General features: G+C 44.7%; 1 protein-coding gene and 1 pseudogene across 6 annotated transcripts; one reads left to right on the top strand and one right to left on the bottom strand.

Moving 5' to 3' along the window:
• Positions 1-329: 329 nt before the first annotated feature.
• On the top strand, positions 330-1,566 carry LOC111946395 (aerolysin-like protein; annotated as a pseudogene). The gene is made up of 2 exons (XR_013651437.1): positions 330-420; positions 551-1,566. The product of XR_013651437.1 is annotated as an aerolysin-like protein (transcript).
• Positions 1,567-7,275: 5,709 nt separating this feature from the next.
• LOC101166460 (uncharacterized) lies at positions 7,276-24,032 on the bottom strand. 5 transcript variants are annotated; one of them, XM_078937135.1, is made up of 7 exons: positions 23,724-24,032; positions 20,724-20,877; positions 20,580-20,638; positions 20,320-20,500; positions 18,108-18,778; positions 17,960-18,023; positions 7,388-8,542 (listed from the first exon to the last, which is right to left on the bottom strand). In XM_078937135.1, the coding sequence occupies exons 1-7, from the start codon at positions 23,853-23,855 to the stop codon at positions 7,656-7,658; spliced, it is 2,148 nt and encodes a 715-aa protein (XP_078793261.1). In that variant the 5' UTR covers positions 23,856-24,032; the 3' UTR covers positions 7,388-7,655. The 5 variants fall into 5 exon arrangements, with proteins under 5 accessions (XP_023805550.2, XP_078793260.1, XP_078793258.1 ...); XM_023949782.2 differs by lacking the exons at positions 17,960-18,023; positions 18,108-18,778; positions 20,320-20,500; ... (1 more) ...; positions 20,724-20,877; positions 23,724-24,032 and adding exons at positions 8,921-9,017; positions 9,101-9,159; positions 9,245-9,395; positions 9,876-10,207 and having other exon boundaries at positions 7,276-8,653; XM_078937134.1 differs by lacking the exons at positions 17,960-18,023; positions 18,108-18,778; positions 20,320-20,500; ... (1 more) ...; positions 20,724-20,877; positions 23,724-24,032 and adding exons at positions 8,921-9,017; positions 9,101-9,159; positions 9,249-9,395; positions 9,876-10,195 and having other exon boundaries at positions 7,276-8,653.
• Positions 24,033-24,543: the final 511 nt, after the last annotated feature.

Below are 24,543 nucleotides of genomic sequence, written 5' to 3'. Positions count from 1 at the left end.
GTTCCCTGCAGACATGGAACAAAGTTCTATGTGAGCCCCGCCCACTTTGAGTCTGATTTAAGGATGAGACTCAGCCTCAACCAGCAGAACTTCAGCTTCAGCTGCTCCGGTGAGTTTTCTTGATGTCCTGCTTTCATTCATTTGATTTTTTCATCAAACATTCTTCTAGAATGTCTCCATTTCTTTCAAATGATGCTGTGGTCTTTGTCCTGTTTTAGTTCTTTAGAAAGTTCTTGGTTTTTGTGTATTTTCTACAGACAAATGTCAGGATCTTGGTGTGTTTTAGGCTAGGAGTTGGTTAAGATTGTTGGATTTTCTAATATTTTTTAGTCTTGTCCTGCTCCAGACCGTCTTCAGAGGAAACAACTTCTCCCAGAAGTCTAAGGGAAGAAACTTTTGCTCCTTTTGCAACAAGCTCAGGTTTGTCAAATGGATCAAGTTTGAAAAAGTCATTTGGTTCTGCTGTGTTTTTATAATGAACAAAGCAAAATATCTGCTTCTTTATCTTCATTAACTGTCATTCTAAGAAATACATTTTTTTCCGTTTTAGACTTGGCTTCAAGTCAACGACAACATGCCGTACGTAGCACCACTCATCATTGTTGGTGGACAAGGAGGAGACCCGTTCAGTTTTGATTCTGCACATAATGGAGCTGTGCTTAAAAAGCTGGATGTGTGGGTCGGACCAGAACAAGTGAAACGTATAACGGTCCAGATGTCTGACGGTGCTCAAAAGACATTTGGGAGAGGTGGTGATAAATTGTTCTCTTTCACTTTTGAGGATGGAGAATTCTTTTCCTCTTTCACTCTTTGGCCCAACAAAGCCAAAAATCGTCTGGGTGCCATTAAATTCTAAACAACGAAGGGCCGAAGTTTTGAGGCTGTGATGCTGTCTGGAGGTCTGTCTGCCATAACGCCAACACCAGTAGATGTTGGCTCTGGAATGTGTTTTGGAGTTCAGGGCAGGTCAGGATGGGAAGTTGATGCATTTGGGTTCATGTTCATCAAAGTTTCTTAGTGAACCGGTTCTAGAGGGCTAGATGGTGAAACAACAACCTGTGTGGGTTCAGCTTCTTGATGAGAACAGAAATCAATGTGTTTGACAGAAATGATTTCACCTTCTAGCCTCCAGACAAAGACAACAGCTAATGATATCTGCTGTCATGAAAAGGGTTTGGTTCTTTGAAACAATCAGATGACATCTTTGAACAGATGTGTTCATGCTGCATCTGTGGCTGATGGGGACAATCACCTCTTTGATGGTTTCTCTTTGATTTCTTCATCTGGTTTGTGGTTTTTTCTTTGGACTTTTACTGCAGTTTTCTGAATGTTTGCATCAGATTTTTGGATTTGCTGTCATTTTTCCTGCTGTACTGAGAAACTCCTGATGGTTTTCCTGTTATTGTCACTGGAATCCAATGTTTCTGTTGTCCTCATCATCTCTTCTGGAAATGGCATTCTATCAGTAAATCTTGTTGGTGTGGACGCTGGAAAAAGCCCTTCAGTTCATGTCAAATCACTGTTTGTGCTCATCTAGTCTGTATGATTTGGAAAATAAAAACCTCAACCAAATCAGAGTGTGACCTCTCTAATTGCTGGTTGCAACTGATTCCACAGCTTAGGAGCCGACACAGCAAACGCACAATACCCCCGAAACTTAAGTTTTGTTCAGGGACCGTTAACGCAAGCTGCTCGGAGGAACGTAAGGACTTTAGGAGGGAATATCTTAAAAGCAGACTGAAAGGCTAAGAAGGTGCTGTTCCTTCCAGGGACCTAAAAGTAAGGACCAGAATTTGAATAAAAAACAAATATTACACTGGCAGCCAGTTCAAAGAGACCAAGATCGGTGTTATGTGGTCAAACTTCTTTGCCCCACAAATAAATCTGGCTGCTACATTTTGGACCAGCTGCAGTCTGGCTATGGATGCATTGGATAAGCCAGGATATAAAGTAAATGGCCGACAAAGTATGCATTATCACTTTTTAAGACACGGCGTGGAAGCCTGAACCGTCTGACGCGAAGCGTTAATGCTGACCATGGTCATTTCCAAAAGAAATAAACACAAACCAGTTTTAGTCCTTAATTCTGGTTCTTTTCCGATTTGGATTGCTTTTTTCACAAAAAGCGGAGTATTTCTTACGTGGTGCCAGGCTTTGTCACGCTACGTGACAAGGCGCCACACCACCGCTGCAGTCAAGATTCTGGGATATATCTATGCTGATCGTCCCGATGGGTTGAATAAAGCATCAGTTCAGAGAGAAAGTTCACCTCTTACCGCTTGTTTTTGTCCAGATGATGAAGATAAAGTTAGTTTTAAGGAAGCCAACGCAGTGATACAGAACATTTAAGCTAGGTGACCGGAACTTCTTTTTGGGGCGTGTGGTTATCACTGTGCGTTATCACTTTTTAATGCACTCCCAGCAGCCAATCAGAATATAGTATTCACCCGGACCATGGTATAACCTAGATTAAACTTTCAAACATTTGTGAACATAACAAGAATTTGGTGTTAATTTCCCTTTCTCTTTCCTGAAACTTCAACCGGCCATCAATATCAGGATTCAGATCCTGTGCAGCAACACATTTACTGTCATTCAAGTGTGTAAAACAATGAAATGTCCAAGAATCTTTTCCTGGTTGGCTTCCTGAATTGGCGCCATGAGTGACCAGACTGACATCACGGGACTAGTACACTTCAAGATTTTCCAGCGCAGTAACTAGAGAGCTGACTATGTCATCAGCTGTTGTGTCCATCAACTCTAGAAACTCTGCTGTGACGATCTCTTCACCACCTCTACCAAATATGCACAGCTGTATACATTTGTGATGTGGGTGCTTTCATCAATAGCGACCGAAAATGCAATAAATGACTGGATTCCTTCATTTGGCGCTTAAGTCTATTCAGTGATGTTGTATTTGATTTGATTTGATTTGATTTTTTTTTTGGACAAGTGAAAACAAGTGTAGACAAGACAAGACAAAATTATACAAAATGAATGAATGACCATATTTATCAATGATTATATTTCTGTATTTATATTTAAACTCCTTTATGTTTGGAAATTGTTTCAAGCGTTTACTGGTTCTGTTCCACAGCTTTACTCCACAAATTGAAAAACAAAATCTTTTTTTCTTTTTGTACGTGCTTTATGTATGAGAATTTATTTTTTTCCCCTGAAATTGTATTTTTCCTCTCTTTTATTATTATTATTAGTAGTAGTAGTAGTAGTAGTAGTAGTAGTAGTAGTAGTATTTAATATGTATTTATGTATTTATTTATTTATTATGAATCTCATTTGATAATGATTTCAATAATAATTGTAATTATAATACTTAGTAATTTAATATTCTTAATTAATTTAATATGAATGTCATTTTTTATGTCCTTTTTTGATGTAATATAGATTTTTTCTGAATGTCGTTTTTTGCTGCCACAGATATATGAAATATCCCCATTGTGGGATTAATAAAGTCATCATCTATCTTTATCTAATAAAGAACCTTTGGATATTCAAAAATAATATTAAAAAAAGAAAGAAAATATGTTTCGGTAAAATATCGGGATACGTATCGTACCACGGGACGCGTTATCGGGATACGTATCGTATTGCCAGACTCTTGCCAATACACACCCCTGGGGCTGGGCTTAGCCGGTTCCACCCAAAAGCAGCAGGTCGATGCTGATCCTCACACTCCCAGAGGGAAACCACCTTTATAAACCCTCTGCAGGTGAGGAGCTGGTGGACACAGGAAGAACCAATTTACTAAATGGCACTCCACCTGCCACAGAAATCTTTGAATACATCAAGGCTCTCTTCAATCCTGCTGACACAGGGTTGAAGCTTATGAGGAAGAAGAGGATGAGGAGTCGGCTATACCTGAGCTGAAACCATAAAGGCGGTAAAAGAGCTCCCTGATTTTCAAGACAGTGGGTTGGATAAGCTTTACCCCGAGTACCTCAAGTCTCTGGATGCTGTGGGAGTCTCCTGGCTGACACATCCCTTTTCTAGAAAGGGGGCCGGAGGGTGTGTTCCAACTACCGGGGAATCACACTCCTCAGCCTACCTGGGTAAGTCTATGCCAGGGTTCTGGAGAAGAGAATTCATTTGATAAAAAGATGTGAACCGGTCAGCCCACCTCTGGATGACAGTCAGCATAACCACACCTCCTACCGACCCAGAGAGTGAGCCAGAATTAGATGCTCGTCCTCCACAAACATTGGAGAACTTCTCTGAGGAGGTTCCAGCCCAAATGAACACTGAACCATCCAACAATGAGAATGAGGAAGTGGAAAGTTCCAGCCAATCAGAGCCCCCCCCAAAAGCCAAAGGTCTCCCTCTGGAGAAGGTTCAAAAAGGCTCTGAAACCAGCAAGATGGAGGAAGAACAAGAGTGAGACTCCTGTGGTCGTCCCGGATCAAAGCTGTCCAGAGATTTCAGAGGCAGCTGAAGATCTGCTTCAGAGTCCATCTGTGGACGATCAAGACAGAGACTCAGTGCTCGCCTCTCAGTCTGCTGAGTCTGGATTGGCTGAAGAGGAAATGTCTGAAGACGAAGAAAAGTCTGATGACGAAGAGGAGGAAACTTCAGCTGATGAAGAAGAAATGTCAGATGATGAATATGTCAAGTGTTCTGATCAATCTGAAGACAAGTGGACAGAAGATTTCCATGTGGAGAAGATTTAAAAAGGCGCTCACCCCAGGGAGAAAACGCCAGTGTAACCCTTGTGCTATCTTAGATGACCCCCCCCTTCCATTGACATGTTCTCCCTACCATGACAAAGGTGGATAAAGGTGGAAAGATTTCATGTAATCCATGGACACCAGTGAAGATCACAAATCATTGAAGAAAAAAGGTTCAGAGCACTGTCTAGTGGGTCTAGATGACCCAACTCCCAATGTTAAAGTGCCTAAGATAACACAAGGGATACAAGAAGATTAAAAAACTAAGACTTGAACTAAACCAAAGTCGGGTTTCCTAATGGAGCTCAGGTTCACCCTTAAAAAATACTGGTGGGTCAGAGAGTGGGAAGATAGAAAAAAGTAACGAAAGAGGATGGAATAAATGAATGGATGAATGAATAAAGGGGCGACTGTGGCGCAGCGGAGGGCGGTCAACCTCTGATTGGAATATTGCTGGTCCAATTCCCATATTTTAAACTGTCCTTGGTCAAGACTCTGAAGACACCTCGCCTCTGGTGGAAGGTTGGCGCCAGTGTTCAGCAGCGCCATCAGCGTGTGAATGAGTGAATGGGTCTGTGACTGTAACGCACTATTTAAGTTTACGCCATTTAAGCTCTAAAAAAAATGAATGAATGAGAGAATGAATGAGTAATGCAACCACAAGGGGGCACAACCCAGTGGTTAATTGTGCCGGTCCCAAGTCTGGATAAATGCAGAGGGTTGTGTGAGAGCAAAAACCAAAGAAACATGTGAATCAAAAACACAGATGACTTCATGTATGTCTCACAAACTTCTCTTTATGTACAGCGGGGAAAATAAGTATTGAACATGTCAACATTTCTCTCAAAAAACATATTTCTAATCGAGCTATTGACACGAGATTTTCACCAGATGTCGGCATCAACCCAAGTAACGCACACATAGAAAGAAATCCAAACATTTATGTCCATAAATGAAGTTATGTGTAATAAAGTGAAATGGCACAGGGAATAAGTATTGAACACGCTTACTGAAATGCATTTAATACTTAGTGCAAAAACCTTTGTTGGTGATTCCAGCCTCAAGACGCCTCCTGTATGGAGAAACCAGTGGAATACATTGCTCAGGTGTGATTTTGGCCCATTCATCCACACAAACTGCCTTCAAATCTTCAAGGTTCGGGGGTCTCTTCTGTGAACCCGGATCTTCAGTTCTTTCCAAAGATTTTCAATAGGATTCAAGTCTGGTGATTGACTGGGCCATTCTAGCAGCTTTCTTTTCTTTTTCTTCAACCAGTTGAGTGTTTCCTTGGCTGTGTGCTTGGGATGGTTGTCTTGCTGAAAGATCCACCCTCTCTTCATCTTCAGCAGCCTGGCAGATGACAGCAGATTCTGATCAAGAATGTCTCCATACTTTTCTCCAGTCATTATTCCTTCAATGATATGAAGTCTACCAGTACCACATGCTGAAAAACAGCCCCACGCCATGATGCTCCCACCTCCAAACTTGACTGTTGGTATGGTGTTTTGGGGGGGGATGTGCGGTGCCATTTTTCCTCCAAACATGTTGTGTCTCATGACACCCGAAGAGTTCAATTTTGGTCTCATCTGACCAGAGTATCTTCTCCCAGAATGTCATGGGTTTATCCAAATGTTGTGTCGCAAACTCCAAACGAGCTTCAACATGCTTCTTCTTCAAAAATGGAGTCTTGCGTGGTGTGCGTGCATGGAGGCCATGGCGGTTGAGTGCATTACTTATTGTTTTCTTTGAAACAACGGTACCTGCTGATTCCAGGTCCTTCTGAAGCTCTCCACGAGTGGTCCTGGGCTGTTGGAGAACCCTTCTGATGATTGTTCTGACTCCTCTGTCTAACACCTTGCTGGTGAGAAACCTTTTTAAGAGGCATCAATCAAGACTATACCAGCTGATATTACTTTGTACTATTAGGGGGCAGGTTAACCTTCTGAATACTGACAAACTCCAGCTGCTTTCTTGGCTTGCCAGACCTTTTTACCCCTCCTTTTCTTTATGTGTTCAATACTTATTCCCATTTCACTTTATTATTCATAACTTCATTTATGGACATAAATGTTTGGATTTCTTTCTATGTGTGCATTACTTGGGTTGATGCTGACATCTGGTGAAAATTTCGTGTCAATAGCTCGATTAGAAATGTGTTTTTTGAGAGAAATGTTGATGTGTTCAATACTTATTTTCCCCGCTGTATGTGTCATCAAGATTCTGTTACATGGCCCCCACTGCTGTCACTCTACTCCACGCACAGTCTGGACTCTGAAACACAGTCCTCAAGTGTTGGAGTCCACCCAGGTGGAGGAGAGAGTCATGTCACTTTGCCTTCAGGTGAAGCATAGGCCTCAGGCTATGGTTTTGGTCTGCAGGCCTAGACAGCAGTTATGGGTACCCAGGCTTCTTGATGTTGTCTTAGTCCTACTGGGAAGGGCCCCAACAGGGGACTGCCTTGTCCCCTTAAGGGTCTTTAACACCACTGAAGAAGATGAATGTCTGGTTTTCATGCTTGAACAGAAAACTTTTTTACACTAGTTTTGTTAAACCTTTTTCTAAACTGAAACGTAAGAAGTCCAAAAACCAAAACTTCTAAAATCAGATTTTGTATTAATTCTCTGGTTCTAACATTCATTCTTGCTTTGGATCAAGATTCTTAAACGTTTAAACTTAATCATAACACTTAAAAAAACACACAGTCCTTATTTTAATGAAGTTTATGAAACGATTTAAATCCTTTCATTCCTGCAGATTGATGATGCCTTCACTGACATCAGTAGGATTTTTGTCTTTTCATCATCAAAGTTGAGCAAAACTTTCTGTTTCTGGCAGGCTGTGACATCATAGGTCATGTGACTTTAATGCAGCGGCTGCACAGACAGGCTTCCAACTAGGAACATTTCCATCCCTGCTGAGGTCACTGATGTGGGCGGAGCTGTCTCCAAGGCAATGGATTGGTCGGTGGTGCGTTCAGGAGAAGCCGCACTTATGCAGCTTCAGGTTGCGCTGGTCGGCGTATCTTTTTCCGCAGCGGTCGCAGATGTACTGCTTCCCGCCCGAGTGCACGTGCCTCTGGTGCGTGCGCAGGTGGCTGCCCTGGCTGAAGCTCTTGTCGCAGAGGTCGCAGGCGTACGGCTTCTCGCCGGTGTGCACGCGCACGTGCAGCTTCAGGCTGTTGGCGTTGTTGAAGGTCTTGTTGCAGGAGCTGCAGGCGAACGGCCGCTCCGTGGAGTGCGTGCGGCCGTGCGAGATCAAGCTGCTCTGCTGGGTGAAGCTCTTCCCGCACTCGCGGCAGCTGAAGGGCCGCTCGCCGGTGTGGACGCGGCGGTGGATCTTCAGCTGCCCCGCCTGCCGGAAGCTCTTCCCACAAAGTTCGCAGGCAAAGGGCCGCTCGCCGCTGTGGATCCTCAGGTGGTTCCGCAGGTTGACGGCGTGCCGGAAAGTCTTGGGGCACTGCTCGCACTTCAGGGGCTTCTGGCCGGTGTGGATGAACTGGTGCGTTCTGAGCGTGACCGCCCGTGTGAAGCCTTTCCCGCACTCGCTGCAGATGAAGAGCTTCTCGCCGGTGTGCATGAGGGCGTGGCGGTGCAGGTTCTGCAGCAGGTTGAAGCGGCGGCCGCACACGTCGCAGCTGTGTGGCTTCTCGCCGGTGTGAGAGATGGCGTGCATCTTGAGTCGCCACTTCTTGTAGAAGCTTTTGCCGCAGTCGGAGCACTGGAAGGGCCGCTCGCCGCTGTGCGTGCACATGTGGCTCTGCATGCTGTGTCTCTGGCGGAAGGCGCGGCCGCAGACGCTGCAGGCGAACGGCTTTTCTCCGGTGTGGATCAGGAAGTGGGACTTCAGGTTGCTCTGAGTGGCAAAGCTTTTACCGCAGACAGAGCAGCTGAGCGTGCTCCAGGCCTCGTGCACGTTCGAGTCCTGCGGGTTGCTGGACTCGTGCGCTGGCGGCTGAGGTGAAGATGCAGCTCCTGCAAGACAACACTCTGGGTTAATTTAGAGAGCAGCTACTGTGTTGAGAGAAGGAAACGATCCGTGAAGCAGTAATGGTTCTACTTTGTGGATTCTTTCAGAACCTGGACCTCAGGTTCTGCAGCATTCTGGACCTCAGCTTAGAACCTTCTATCTTCATTTCTCTGATCAGATGTTTGAGATTCTCTATCAAAAATGATTGGATGGAAAAGAACAGCAGCAGGTGACGCCGCAGACACCTGCAGACTGGAAGGGGCGGGGCTCACTTTCTGCGATGGCTGCCAGGTCGATGGTCCCACGTTTGTCTTTGACGGTGACCGCCGGGACAAACGGCGCCTCCATTGCTCCCTCCTCCACGTCCGCCTGTGGGGCAGAGGCCAGAGTGAGGTAAGTGAATGCACCACTGACCAAAACGGTGGTGGCAGAGGGGGGAGGGGTCGTCCCACCTGGGAAGCTTTTCCCGCATTGTCGGTCTGATGGCGAACTCCGTACGAGTGTTCAAGCTCTGCAAGGAACAAAGAAAACAGTCATAGGACTGCAGGGGTTCCGTCAGTTAGAGCGCCGGCTGGGGGCGGGGCCTGTTCACGCACCCACATGCGTGTTGTTGAGGATGTTGAGCACGCTGATCTGTGGCTTCCTGCCGCTCTTCAGAGCCTGAAGAGGCTCCGCCTCCTGGACGATATTCAGGATCTTCCCCAGAGCCTCGTTCCCCAGAGTCTCCATGACCAAAGCAAACTGCACCTGAGAGACGGCGAGGGAGGGGTCAAACAAACAAACAAACATGGAACCCTGAAGGCAAAAACACTCTGTGTCCCTGTGCTTCAGCGGCCTGCCGGCTGTTTCTAGTGGAACCACCCCATGGTCATGGTCAGAGGCTTTTAAACAGTAACAGGGAGAGCACTGGCTGGACACTGATGCACAGGACCCTCATATTAATTGGTATTTTTAATTTCAGGGTAAACATCAGCATCTATGGGGCCCCCAGGGTCTCGGCAAAGTTTGCAAATAAAACTTTACTGAAAAAAAAAGATAACATATTCAGAAAAGTTGAAAAATAGTTTTACTGTTAAATCAGTCTTTAACTTTTTTCTCGAAGAACAGAACTTCTGTTTTTCCTCCTTATTTTGGTTTAAAAAGGGATAAAGTTCTGCCTCTGGTTCCGACCCGCTTCAGGGATCCACAAACCCTCACACCCGCTGGAGCCCCCCTCCCGCTCCTCACCACCTCCTCCCGGCTCTCCTCTCCCGGAGCTCGGCTGTCGTCCAGCAGCTTCTTCAGCTCCGCCACGGCGGCGTGGACCAGAGACTCCATGACGGCGGCCAGCCGGGTCTGCACGGCGGCGGCGGGGGTCATCCTGCGGGCGGAGCGGCCTCCGGGCCGGGCTGCAGGCTGGAGAGCACCGACTGAAGCTCGCGCTCTCCCCGCGGAGCATCAACGGGGCTCCGGTGGCTTTGATCCCGGCCGAAGTAAACCGAAAACCCGACAAGAACCGAGAGCGGTCCGCGACTGAAGCATCAACATCCGGTCGGGGACTCCGATTCTACTCCGGAGGGAAACAGGGACGAGGAAGCAAAGGTTCCGCTTCTGGGTCTTCACGTTTAGATTTTATTAGAATAACTTTCAGGATTTGTTGTTACAAACTCGCTTATATGGCTTTAAAGTCACGTTCTGTTGCTCAGAGTCAACAGTCCCGCCCACAAACCAGAATTGATATCATTTTCAGGATTTATTTTTTTTTGGAAACGCGTTTAAACAGTAATGACACACATTGAAAAGACAGTTATAAACAATTTCTACAATACAAAACGTAAGTTACAATTATTTAAATTGACTTATCAAGTTGGAACATTATTTGATTCTCAAAACTTCATTTTTTTTTTAAACAATATTAACCAAAAAGTCCTGGGCTGAAGCATTACATAAAAGGTCAATTTAAAATCAAAACATTTAACTAAATATATATATATATGAAAGCCTTTGCATACACAAATGCAAGATGTTCAGATTAACAAATTTCACTAGCATTGAACACATTTTTGACATTTTTACAGTAATATATAGTTTCACATTTCACAAACAAGACAAAAGTTTTGTTCCTAAAACAAAAGGACATCATTCACATATATGCACACATTTTGTACTAAATAAGGTCTTAGAATAATTAAAATTTGTCAAATATGTCCAATAGTAGAACTGCCACCCTGTATACACTTTAAAAAACATTTCATTTTCTTCTTTGGTTTTATTTTATATGACGTTAGGTCGTACGTTTTTTTTCCATTTTCAGGCATGAATGAAACATTTTGAGCTTAATGACTTGTTCAGGATGTAGTCCTTGTGCAAGTCCTTCAAGTTGATCCAAAAGATCATGTTGTCCTAAGTAAGATAGGAGGAATTTAGGAGAGAGCCAGTCTGAAAATGTCTCCAGAACGTTTTGGAGTAGGAAAAATGAATGAAAAGATGTTGGAGTTGTAGCCATAAATATTGATCATTAAGCAATTACTATTGCTCATCCTCACAACAAGACAAATAAAGTGACCATTTGTATCACAGTGTGCCAGACTTCCCCCTAAAATGATTCCTAATGCAACATACCCCTGCACAGAATTCTGTATCATGTGAAAAGTCATCCCCCTATTGAGCTTTCCAAAAAAATTCTATCCTTAGCAAAACCAAATCTGCCTACTACTCCAATCTAATCAATTCAAATAAAGAAAATTCAAAGATTCTTTTCTTCCTCATGTCTAACATCATCAAACATCCTGACTCCCTTCCATCGCATCTCTATTCAACTGATTTTTGCAACACCTTGGCTTCATTTTTTACCACAAAAATCCACCTTATCCATCAACAGCTCACCCCCTACTCTGCTCCATTTCTATTTTCCATTCCATCTTTTACGTCTGATGATTCGTTTTCTTCATTTACCCTACCCACAGTTAGTCAAATCTCTACATTAATTAAAAAATCCAAACCTTCCACATGCCAGCTTGACCCCCTGCCCACCATCCTTGTTAAAGCTACTGTTCCCTCTCTTTGTCCTCTCATCACCAACATAATCCATGCTTCCCTCTCCTCTGGAATCGTTCCTCCTGCACTGAAAACTGCTGCTGTCACTCCCATACTTCAAATCGGGTTCAGATCCCACAGACCTCAATAATTACCGTCCCATTTCCAACCTTCCATTCATTTCAAAATTCTTTAGAAAACGGTATCTGCTCAGCTTCATGCTCATCTGTCCTCCAATAATCTGTATGAACTTTACAATCTGCCTTCCGTCCCCTTCATAGTACTGAAACTGCTCTTCTAAAAATCCCTAATGACCTTCTCCTCTCTGCTGACTGTGGTTTATTATCCATCCTCCTTTTGTTTGATCTCAGTTCAGCTTTTGACACCATTTCTCATTCTATCCTCTTGAACAGACTCTCTTCCGTTGGCATCTCCGGCACCGTCCTCTCCTGGTTCCATTCCTACCTGTCTGACCGTACTCGGTTTATCCAACTGAAATCTTTCACTTCTCATTCTTTCCCCATCACAACTGGTGTCCCTCAGGGTTCTGTGCTCGGTCCACTCCTCTTTATTATCCACCTTCTCCCGCTTGGTCATATTTTCCAAAAACACCACATCCGTTGTCATTGCTATGCGGATGACACCCAGCTCTATATTTCCAGCCAACCCATCTCCACATTGCCTCCATTAGCGCTGGTTGACTGCATCAATGAAGTCAGATCATGGTTTACCTCAAACTTTTTAAAGGTCAATAGCAATAAAACTGAACTTCTTCTGATAGGCACCAAATCCACCCTGAACCAGACCAACCATTTCTCTCTTTCCATTGACGGCTCCACCATCTTTCCCTCCCCTCAGGTAAAGAGTTTGGGTGTCATCCTCGACAGTAGTCTCTCTTTCTCTTCTCACATAAACAGCGTCACCAGATCAGCCTACTTCCATCTACGCAACATCCAACGTCTCCGCCCCTCCCTCACTCCTCAGTCCACTGCTGTACTCGTACACAGTCTTGTTATTTCTGCCTGAACTACTGTAACTCTCTTCTATTTGGTCTCCCACAAAAAACCCTCCATAAACTTCAAATGGTTCAAAATTCAGCTGCTGGTATCATCACACGCACTCCCTCCATCAACCATATCACACCTATCCTTCAACAGCTTCACTGGCTACCCATTCCATAACACATTCAATACTAAATCTATCTCTACTCATTCAAAGCCGTTCACAGCCTTGCACCTCCATATCTCTCTGACCTCCTTCATGTCTCCATACCTGCTCGCTCCCTCCGCTCCTCTTCTTCTATCCAGTTTTCTGTCCCTTCCGCCCGTCTTGTCACCATGGGGAGCAGGGCGTTCAGTTGCTCTGCTCCCCAGCTTTGGAACTCACTCCCCCCTGACCTCCCCAACACTGACACACTCCCACATTTCAAATCAAAGCTAAAAACTCATCAAAATGTATTATTATTGTTATAAGTGAATATTAAGGCCTTAAGTTTTACGTTATTCCTTAACCCTCTGGCATTTAACGAGAAAAACAGACAATGACATACAAAAAAGGAGAAAAATAGAACCTTTTTAACTAATCTTTAGTCCAAAAAAATAAAAACACTTAGGTCAACAGCAAACGCAGTCGCACCTTCAGAGATCAAACTAGTGTGAAAAAATATTTGAGAACATTAAAACATGAACTAAACAGCCTCTTTGCATATGAAAATGTCGAGAAAATAACATGTCCATTGTGTTCCCACTTCAAACTGAACCATTAGTTGTAGTTCCGTTATTGATCACCATTGAGGATTCCCCTTCTCCTTGGATGAAGGCCCTGGCACCAGCATGGAGGCCACTTTTCCTGCAGCTCCAGCTTTCTGAACTTCAGCCTCCTCTCTGTCCCCTTTGGGAAAATCCTCCTTCAACTGCAGACCGTGATCCTTCATGTTAGGAGAATACTTCGCCGCCTTCCAGACTGCATCCCTGCCCAGCCGAGAGATGAACTGTAGAATAAGAACTCTGGGCCGTGTGTTGCTTGAAGGCTGCCTTGTTGCCAACTCCATGTACAGTGTCTACAACATCCACCAACTTTTACTTCATGGAAGGGAGGACCATCTGACAGATCTTTACCATGACAAGGCGGCTCTTTTCATTCGGTATCAGGAACTCCCACAATCTTCAGGTTCCATCTTCTTGTGTCAGATTCAAGCTCATCCATTCTTCTTTGTAGAAGTTCAACAGGCATCTCCAAGGAGTCTACCCGTTGTTCCAGAACAGCCATCTTAGTGCAAATAGCTTTAACATAATTAGCCACAGCTTCCACCTTGTTGTTCAGACCAGCTATTTCGTCCTCAATAGCATCCAACCTCATGAATTAGCTCTGCTATACGTCAAGTTTGGTGTAAATGTCATTTTTGACGATGATAAAGCCTTTTTCTTTGTTGCAGGTGGCTTAGTTTGAGTTAGCGGCAGCGACAAAAGTAATTTCCTAAAAACACGAAATGAGAAACCAGTAAGGGGAGGTACTATGGGACATTGCTGATTGGATGACGATATCCAGATGATTCATGACAAATAACTTTGTTAAAGTAATGGACAAACATCCAACCAGGGATGTCCCAATGTGCCTTTTCTGGTTTCCTGTGGCGTTTCATCTCTATTTTGATTTTCGTATATTACTTTCAGAAACGTTTAGGTACTTTGAGACATCGCTGGTTGGAGGATGTTTGTTCATGTCTGTCACGAATTGTTTCCAGGACCCAAAATAGAACAAACTCAGGAGTGCAAGAAACCACATTTATTTTGTTCCTTCACCTGAAGGAACCCAGGTCCTGGAGAAATTCGGCCAAAGTACGGATGTTAAGAAGATAGAAGAGGGTTAGTGATGGGAAATGATCTTGAGAAGTCTGAGCAAAAACAAGCTTACTGGTATGATGAGTGTGATCCACAGGTAGAGAGGGGCGGAGTCAAGTCCTCAATACAGCAAATGGATGGAGGTGTGGCTCCAGACACAGAAGTCAGAAAAAGAGGGGGACACTTGGGGCATGGTAGAACTCTGGAACCAGGGGCTCAGTCACAAGAATGGCGTGGCAGGGAAACAGGAGCAGACGATGGCTGAGCATGTTAGCAGGAAGTCAGACTGAACGGCGAGCAGAAAGGTAGTGGAGCTGGCAGAGAACAGCAGGTGAGTTGACTGAATGCTTGCAGTGCAACAATCCAGCAGAGAGTGACAGGAAGAGGCAGAGATTTATAGCAGCAGGCACAGGTGGAGGAAATCTGACAATTAGCAACAGCTGCCCTGCTGCTGCCATGACAACGCCCCACTGGGCACAGGCCCCAGCGAAGACCCAGGATACGCTGGAGAGACTACATCTCAGTTGACCCGGGAATGCCTCGGAGACCCCCCAGTGGAGCTGCATGAAGTGGCCAGGAAGAGGGAAGTCATGATAAACCAGTCGGGCACAAACTGTTAATTAATTTCTCCTTCATGATCACTTTTCAAATGGTCAGAACTTGTGTGAATTAAAAAAATTGATACAACGCATACCTGACAGCTGAATCCAAACCCCTGATTGGTCAAAAATCAAATTGTTTAACCATCAACAAACGTTCAATGGAGGTATTTTTTGTACATGAAGCCAGACAAACTGACCTCAAAACTTGCATAGGGATGTATGATAACAAGTTTTGAACACCGTTGAGGCTGAAACATAGCAGCTGCAAATGGGAGGAAGCGATGGCGGATTTAGGCTGAGCGACCTGCTGGGCTGAAAAAGACAAAACTGTAATTCGATTTTCACGGCGACAAACAAGCCGTGTCCATCAGCAGCTGGAGGCGCTCCTTTTCTTCTCCATCTCTTTCTTTTGAAATGTATTATTCAATGATTTGAGCTTTTGTTTAGACTTCACTTTTTTGCACATTTAAAAATATATAAATTCAGCCACTCTAGGTATGACAGAAACAGAACCATCTGGAAACAGGTATCCATGCTTCAGGTGGGATGACGGCTTTCCAAAGTCCTCATGTTGGACTGAACCTGCAATGATGAAACGTTTCTGCAGTTTAACGGCTTTCGATTCTGTGACTTTATCGAATGTATAGGATGTTGTGATTAAGTACAGTTCAGACGTTAAAAGATCAAATTTACACATCAGCTGCTGCCTCCTTTAGGGACCACAGCAGACATTGTTTTACATCGGATTCTCACCGACAACCGTCTGCATTTACCCGGACTTGGGACAGGCACATGGAAGCACTGGACGTTGCTCCTTGTGGTTGCATTACCCAACCAAACCTAATCTTTTTAAAATCTGAGGTTGATCTATTTTAGGGAAGCTAGCACACTCTGGGATAACTACATCACTCAGTAACATTTAGTAATTTAAGTTTAATTCAATGGAATATTTTTTTCATTTTACACCCTAAACTTTTACAATAAAAATCTTACTACATAGTTGGAATTAACTGTCATTTTTGTTGCCAAAGACAAAATAACATTTTTTCATATGTAAACTACAGTTGTTTTTTAACTTTACCTGATGAATGTGATATGAAATGGACAATAATTGGAAATTACAGTTTTTTTTCAAATAGTGAATTACTGATGAAAAACTAAACAATATAGTATGTATAAAAATGGTTATGGTAATTGAAATTAACATCCCCCATATTACTTATTATTAGAAATCATTTTACTTAATTCTTTTTTTTTTTTTTTAGGGAGGGGGGTGTTTTAACAGTAATCAATAACGGAAACTGTATTTTGTCAAAGGTTATTTTTCTCAAAACCAGAAGTAGCTTCCCACCGCGATGCTGCATTTCCGGTTAGCGCAGCTTTTGACCTAATGGGGCGAATTTCCGCCTCAAGTTCCTTTGCATCAACCGAATTTAACTTTTGTGGACGATTACAAACACTGACACCTCCATAAACAAGATGGACGGAGACTACAAAGTCTCACATTAATAATATATTTACATTGATGAAGGCAAGTAAAGACGATTTAAAGCTATCAACCATTAGCGGCCGACATCACATTTTTTTTATTTACAAGACAAGCTTGGCTTACAATCTTTGTGGCAGTTTTACAAGGTGTTTTTCAAATTACAATTAGAACGGGCATTAAAAACTGGAAACAACAAAAATAAAATTCAGTAAAGAAAACTCCTCTCCTCTAAAGGACTCCGACTCCCGCTATGACTCATGTCGGATTCTGCCGTCCCGTTCTTCTTTTGGCATTGACGTCATCACCCCCTAGTGGTGACCTAGCAACACTGCAGTGTCGGGTGTATTGGGAGTAATTACCCGTTTCATCCGGTAGATGTCGCCGCATCCCGCAAAAGAGGATTCTATCAGCTATCAATCATAACTTACTGCGGGCCACCAAACATGTCTTTGAGGACCCATGATGTAGAAATTCAAAACTTGATCATTTACATATTTTAATAAACAAAACTTAGACTTAATTTTATTAATGTTAAAAGCATCATTTTTTAGAAAATGATGCAGGTGGGTGTAAAAATGTTTTTTAATCCTGATGTTTTGTCTTTGTAGTTTTATGCAATCCCTTAATATTGTACATTTTAAAAGATTATTTGTCTCAAACATTTAAATGAACAAGAATTTAAGGTCTTTTCTATTTGACTTGGAGGTTAGGTGAAGTTGTTATTTTTCTTCAGAGTAAATGAGGAAGATGAACGTCTGGTTTTCATCCTTGAACAGAAAACTTTTTTACACTAGTTTTGTTAAACCTTTATTTAAACTGAAACATAAAAAAGTCCAAAAAACAAAAACTTCTATTTGAACATGGAGCCTAAAATCATTTTAATTCTCTGGTTCTAACGTTGATTCTTGCTTTGGGTCAAGATTCATTAATGTTTAAACTTAATCGTAACACGTACAAAACCACAGTCCTTATTTTAATAAAGTTTATGAAAGGATTTAAATCCTTTCATTCCTGCAGATTGATGATGCCTTCACTGACATCACTGGAATTTTGTCTTTTCATCATCAAAGTTGAGCAAACCTTCTGTTTCTGGCAGGCTGTGACATCATAGGTCATGTGACTTTAATGCAGCGGCTGCACAGACGGGCTTCCAACTAAGAACATTTCCATCGCTGCTGAGGTCACTGATGTGGGCGGAGCTGTCTCCAAGGCAATGGATTGGTTGCCGGTGCGTTCAGGGGAAGCCGCACTTATGCAGCTTCAGGTTGCACTGGTAGGTGTATGCTTTTCCGCAGCGGTCGCAGATGTACTGCTTCCCGCCTGCGTGCACATCCCTCTGGTGCGTGCGCAGCTGGGTGCCCCGGATAAAGCTCTTGTCGCAGAGGTCGCAGGCGTACGGCTTTTCTCCGGTGTGCACGCGCACGTGCAGCTTCAGGGTGTAGGCGTTGTTGAAGGTCTTGTTGCACATGCGGCAGCAGAAGGGCCGCTCCGTGGAGTGCGTGCGGCCGTGTGCGTTCAGGCTGCTCTGCTGGGTGAAGCTCTTCCCGCACTCGCGGCAGCTGTAGGGCCGCTCGCCGGTGTGGACGCGCTGATGGATCTTTAGGTTCAGCGCCTGCCGGAAGCTCTTCCCGCACTCGTGGCAGCTGTATGGCCGCTCGCCGGTGTGGACGCGCTGGTGGACCTTCAGGTTTACCGCCTTCCGGAAGCTCTTCCCGCAGAGGTCGCAGGTGAACGTCTTGGGAGTCTGCTCACGCTTCACGGGCTTCTGGCCGGTGTGGATGAACTGGTGCGTTCTGAGCGTGGCGGCCCGCGTGAAGCCTTTCCCGCACTCGCTGCAGGTGAAGCGCTTTTCGCCGGTGTGCATGAGGGCGTGGCGGCGCAGGTTCTGCAGCAGGTTGAAGCGCCGGCCGCACACGTCGCAGCTGTGTGGCTTTTCGCCGGCGTGCGTGGAGGCGTGCATCTTGAGTCGCCACTGCTTGTAGAAGCTTTTGCCGCAGTCGGAGCACTGGAAGGGCCGCTCGCCGCTGTGCGTGCACATGTGGCTCTGCATGCTGTGTCTCTGGCGGAAGGTGCGGCCGCAGACGCTGCAGGCGAACGGCTTTTCTCCGTTGTCGTTCGAGTCCGGCAGGTTGCTGGACTCGTGCGCTGGCGGCTGCTGGTCAGGCCGAGGTGAAGATGCAGCTCCTGCAAGACAACACACTGGGTTAATTTAGAGCTCAGCGTTCAGTGAAAAAAACTGACTCGTAAAGCAGTGATGGTTCTACTTTGTGGATTCTTTCAGAACCTGGACCTCAGGTTCTGCAGCGTTCTGGACCTCAGCTTAGAACCTTCTCACTTCATTTCTCTGCTCAGATGTTTGAGAGTTTCTATCCAGTGATGAAAGTCAGGCATGGAAAAAATCCCTGAACTTTTCTTTGAGCGATATGGCGGGCACAGAGCGAAATTTTGGAAAAATACGTGGTCTTAGATGCATTCTGGTGCATTCTGGCAGCTAGTTATTCACTTCTTTATCAAGAAACTAAGACTAATTGGAGCATCATGATTTGTCATTCAAACCCCTAGTTTGACTCTCCATTAAGGACTTGCTGGTCCTAAAAAAGAATTTGGAAAATTGCTCAAAGTAACACAATCCTACAATCTACGCTTTTCCTTAAAGCTGCAAAACATACAATTGCTAAAATATAGTAACATCAAAGCCCCAAATGGCAAAAAGAACACCAGTAACTATGATATTCTATGAAAATACCTCAGTTATTTATACATTATTTCTGCTTTAGAAATGACTGATGTACAACATCCACTTGCACTGTTTTCTCAAACTATAATTACATCAAAATATGGGATCTGCTTTAAACTATCATTCTATAACATAATACATCAATTCTTTAACACCAATACTAAGTAATCTGGGAAATATCAAAACAAACATACAAACTAAGCTAAACATTGTAAACATTATTTTTTAAGGGAGTGCGGGTTCAAACCATCAAATACTTATAATTAATGTCAACTATACTGAACTAAATCATGGTAATTAGGAAATACAAATAAATTAGATAGAGAAATGTATTCAAAATAAAAACTGAAACTCAAAACTAAAATTGAAATTATTTCAAAATGTGGTTTTGAGATTATTTTACACAAAAAAGTATTTGACCTACACTACCTTAAAAATCTTTTTTTTCCAGCCAAGACCACTTCAATTTGTTTTTTATCGTCTTCTCACAACTGAGGTCGTGACCACGCTCAATAATGACGATGCCTGCCATTATTTTAACACAAATTTGATCGCAAACTCTTCAGATGTGTTTGTGAAAGTTTAGCGTGGGTCCGCCAGTTTTGGTCTCTAGGGAAGCAAGTCACGCTGACCACGTGGTGCAGACAGAGCCAATCAGACCGTCGACGCATCCGAAAGCAACTAAAACGTCCCGTCATTGGTCAATTAGGCCGGGAAGACGAGAGATGGCCACGACCATAGAGGAAGCGATCTGCGGAGAAATATAGAAAATAAAGCTAAAATTAGCTGATTTCAGACCATTTTTTAATCCGGAAAGCGATTTGTCCGTAGAGATCAGGTCTTTATTTCCCGGAAAGTACGTTCGGTTTGCTCAAAAACCCGGATTTCCGGGAATTCCCGGAAGACTTTCATCACTGCTATCAAAAATGATTGAATGGAAAAGAACAGCAGCAGGTGACACCTGCAGTCTGGAAGGGGCGGGGCTCACTTTCTGCGATGGCTCCCAGGTCGTTGGTCTTATGTTCGTCTTTGACGGTGACCGCCAGCACAAACGGTGGGTCCACATCCTCCTCCTCCTCCTCCTCTTCCTCCTCTCCCTCTTCCAACTCCTCCTCCAGCTCCTCTTCCACCTCATCCCCGTCCACATCCACCTCCACCTCTACCTCCGCCTGTTGGGCAGAGCCCAGAGTTAGTCAGTGAACGCACCACTCACACAATAAATGTTGGGGAAGGTGGGGGTCGTCTTACCTGGGACGATTGCCCCAAATCGTCGGTCTGAGTCCAGACTCTGTTAGAGTCTTCAAGCTCTGTGAGGAACAAAGAAAACAGTCGTCAGACTGCAGAGATGCCGTCAGTTAGAGCGCCAGATGGGGGCGGGGCCTGTTCACGCACCAATAAATTTTGTGCTGTTGAGGATGTTGACCACGCTGATCTGTGGCTTCCTGCCGTTCTTCAGAGCCTTAAGAGGCTCCGCCTCCTGGACGATATTCAGGATCTTGCCCAGAGCCTCGTTCCCCAGAGTCTCCATGACCAAAGCAAACTGCACCTGAGAGACGGCGAGGGAGGGGTCAAACAAACACACAATTGTTCAGTCTAAGGGTGTGTTCAGACTCGAGTGGACAGGATCGAGTCCACTTAATCTGGCCTGGATCGAGTCCTGAACCTTGCCTTTGGTCTGCATCAAGCAGACCTTTCTGTTACGTGACTCAAGATCTCCTCAGTCATTGGCCAGGAAGTACGAGAGCTTTACGATCTTTATCCGGACAGTTCGCTTACTTAAACTTTATATTTCGGTTTTCAGTTTTCAACGTCGGGTTTCAACGTGTGCTTTAACTCAGAGATGCTAGCAACTGTTGGCTAATAAATAATAAAGATAATAATATCGTTCAGGGGGCCGGGTATTATTATCTTTATTATTTATGCTTTTATTTTTTTAGCCAGGCCACGCGATCGAGACTCGTGGAAGCATGGAAAACGGAATCCCTGGAATTGTTTCCTCATGTCAATAAAGCTTATTTAAATTGAAATGTGAGCCAAGCTAAAAATCTCACAACCTCACTTTGCCCCAGTCATAGAACCTGAACGTGACACCCCCCCCCCACATCAGAACACAAAAATGACAAAAAGGTTAGGTAAGGGAAACATTGATCCGGAATGCAGGTACTTAACCTAGGAATTTGATCGGAGAGATCAAACAGTGGCGTCTACTAGGCTAGACTCCTGAAAACCTCCAAAACTGATTATATGGAAAACTAAAACCTTAACCATTGTGCTATCCTATGGGGTCCAGATGACCCCACCCTTCCATTGACGTGTTCTCCCTACCATGACAAAGGTGGATAAAGGTGAAGAGAATTTCATGTAATCCATGGACACCAGTGAAGATCACGAATCATTGAAGAAAAAAGGTTCAGAGCTCTGTCTAGTGCAGGGGTCGGGAACCTATGGCTCGCGAGCCATATATGGCTCTTTTGATGGTCACATGTGGCTCGCAGACAAATCTTTAATTATACTTTTTTTTTCATTAGACCAGTCCTTCTCGGTCGCGATGCCAGAGGCGCGCAGTAGTAGCGGTGCTTGGAGAGAAAACTATCAGTTTACTATCATCTATTATTTCACAGAGTTTGTTCCACCCGGAAACCTGTGAATTGCCGTGCCTAAAACTGCACGCTCCCGTCTTTGAGGAAGAGCGCGCAGTTGCGGGGACGGGATGTGTGAGGAAGAAAGCCGGGGGGGGGGGGGGGGGGGGGGCAGCAGGTGAATCGCGCAGGGATTGTAAAAACGTAAACCCGCTGCCCGTCACTCACTGCGGCGTGTGAGTGTGTGTTTGGCTCCCCGTCTGCATGTGAGCAGTCTTTGTCACATCTACAGAACATTCAGACAGACGATCACGTTTAAAGTCTCAACGCCTGCAAGAAGCAGAAACTCACCACGTATCAACCAGACTAGACCATCAGCAAAACTACCACGAGAAATACTCATCATTTATTAGCAACAGCATAACGATGTTATTAAAAAGAATCCACAGACTTATTGTACTTTAAAAATGTTGAAATTACATCAAATGCACACATTCATTTGTATTTTTAGTTTTAAAAATATTGTCGCGGACTCAGTTTAACTTGGCTGTTGTGCCGCGTTAAAAGTTCTGGAGTTCATGGAACGCATCGATCAAGCAGTGATCTGATTGGCTCTTAGTTCTGTCGCTCAGCCTGTTGTTAGGGAGTTTGGACCAATGGGGTTCAGCTATGGGCCGAATAAGGGAAATGGGAGGACTGGAGCGGGAGGGGGGGGAATATAAAGTTGGGAGAAGCGCTCTCATCTCGCTGGAGAGATTCAGGAGTTGCTGAATTAATTGTACGGCGTTTGTTGCGGTCTGCAGTAACCAGAATAAAGAACCTTAAAAGAAGTTAAGTCTCCGTGCCTCAGTGTGGGAAAGGGACACTACATTATTGTATGTATGGCTCTTTCAAAATTACATTTAAAAATATGTGGCGTTTATGGCTCTCTTGGCCAAAAAGGTTCCCGACCCACTAGACTCTAGTGGGTCTAGATGACCCAACTCCCACAAGACACATGTTAACGTTTCTTTTTAAATGAACCTACATTCATCCGAACACATTCCACTGAGTTGCTGTGTCTCATTGTGGTGTTTTGGCATTGATCTGTCAGGTAGCTTTCAGTCAAGTCACGGCAGTGTGGGGCGCGTCCCGCGTCATGGAACACAGAAAAGGCAGCGTTTTCATTGGTGTTTAACGTTTTAATAAGTGAAATGTCCTGATAAATGGATGGTAGTTCCTGGCCAATGACTGAAGAGATATTTAGTCACACACCAAAGCTTGTACACAAAACCATGTAACAGAAAGCTCCGGTTGACGGAGGTCTGAATACCTAATGCAAAGTTGGTAAATGGCGTATACTTGTATAGCGCCTTTCTTCCTACAAGGACAAAGTGCTTTACAGTCACACACACATTCACACTGGTGAACTAATGCAAAGTTCTGGACTTGATCCGGACCAAAGTGAGCGGATTCGATGCAGAACAAAGGATTCTTCCAGTCTGAATACAGCTTTAATCTCAGGGTAAACATCAACGACTGTGGGGCCCCCAGGGGCCACAACAAGGGTCCTTCTCAGCAACCCCGGACACAAGTAAAATTTGCAGATAAAACCTTTACTGAATAAAAATGAAACATATAAAAATGTTTTTCTTTATGACAAAAGTTTTATTTTTAAAATCTTTTTTTTTTTTACTTTTCTCTAGAAAGAGCAGAATTTCCTTTTTTCCTCCTTATCTTGGTTAAAAACGGATAAAGTTCTGCCTCTGGTTCCGACCCGCTTCAGGGATCCACAAACCCTCACACCCGCTGGAGCCCCCCTCCCGCTCCTCACCACCTCCTCCCGGCTCTCCTCTCCCGGAGCTCGGCTGTCGTCCAGCAGCTTCTTCAGCTCCGCCACGGCGGCGTGGACCAGAGACTCCATGACGGCGGCCAGCCGGGTCTGCACGGCGGCGGCGGGGGTCATCCTGCGGGCGGAGCGGCCTCCGGGCCGGGCTGCAGGCTGGAGAGCACCGACTGAAGCTCGCGCTCTCCCCGCGGAGCATCAACGGGGCTCCGGTGGCTTTGATCCCGGCCGAAGTAAACCGAAAACCCGACAAGAACCGAGAGCGGTCCGCGACTGAAGCATCAACATCCGGTCGGGGACTCCGATTCTACTCCGGAGGGAAACAGGGACGAGGAAGCAAAGGTTCCGCTTCTGGGGGTCTCTTCACACATTCATCACAATTATTTTCAGGATTTATTGTTTCAAACTCGCTTAATCTAGCCACAGGGGTTGCAAGCCAGTTGCCTCTGTGCCGGTCCCAAGCCCGGATAAATAGAGAGGGTTGCGTCAGGAAGGGCATCCGGCGTAAAAATTGCCAAAATAACCATGCGAATCATCCACAACACTTTAGACATACCGGATCGGTCGAGGCCCGGGTTAACAACGACCGCCACCGATGCTGTTAACCTACAGGGTGTCGGTGGAAATTTGACTACTGTTGGTGGAAGAAAGAGGGGAGGCAGAAGGGTCCGTGGCCAGAGAGAGAAGGGAAAAGGCAGGAACATAGGTTTGAGAATAGGGACTCTTAACGTTGGCACAATGACAGGGAAAGGCAGAGAGCTGGCAGACATGATGGAGAGAAGGAAGGTAGATGTACTGTGTGTGCAGG

The sequence above is a fragment of the Oryzias latipes genome, chromosome 19 (genome assembly GCF_053564925.1).
Source record: "Oryzias latipes strain Hd-rR chromosome 19, Olatipes_Hd-rR_3.1".
Lineage (NCBI taxonomy): Eukaryota > Metazoa > Chordata > Actinopteri > Beloniformes > Adrianichthyidae > Oryzias > Oryzias latipes.
Note: the sequence above shows the minus strand (reverse complement) of the source record. Positions and strands in the feature narration are given on the sequence as shown.

Excerpts from the sequence above, each read along its gene's own strand:
- LOC101166460 (XM_078937135.1), bottom strand. The coding sequence starts at position 23,855 with ATGACCCCCGCCGCCGCCGTGCAGACCCGGCTGGCCGCCGTCATGGAG. Across the intron at positions 20,878-23,723 it reads AGGAGAGCCGGGAGGAGGTG|GTGCAGTTTGCTTTGGTCAT; the intron begins GTGAGGAGCGGG and ends GCCGTCTCTCAG. Across the intron at positions 18,024-18,107 it reads CCCAGCAGAGCAGCCTGAAC|CTGCACGTGCGCGTGCACAC; the intron begins GCACACGGCCGC and ends TACACCCTGAAG.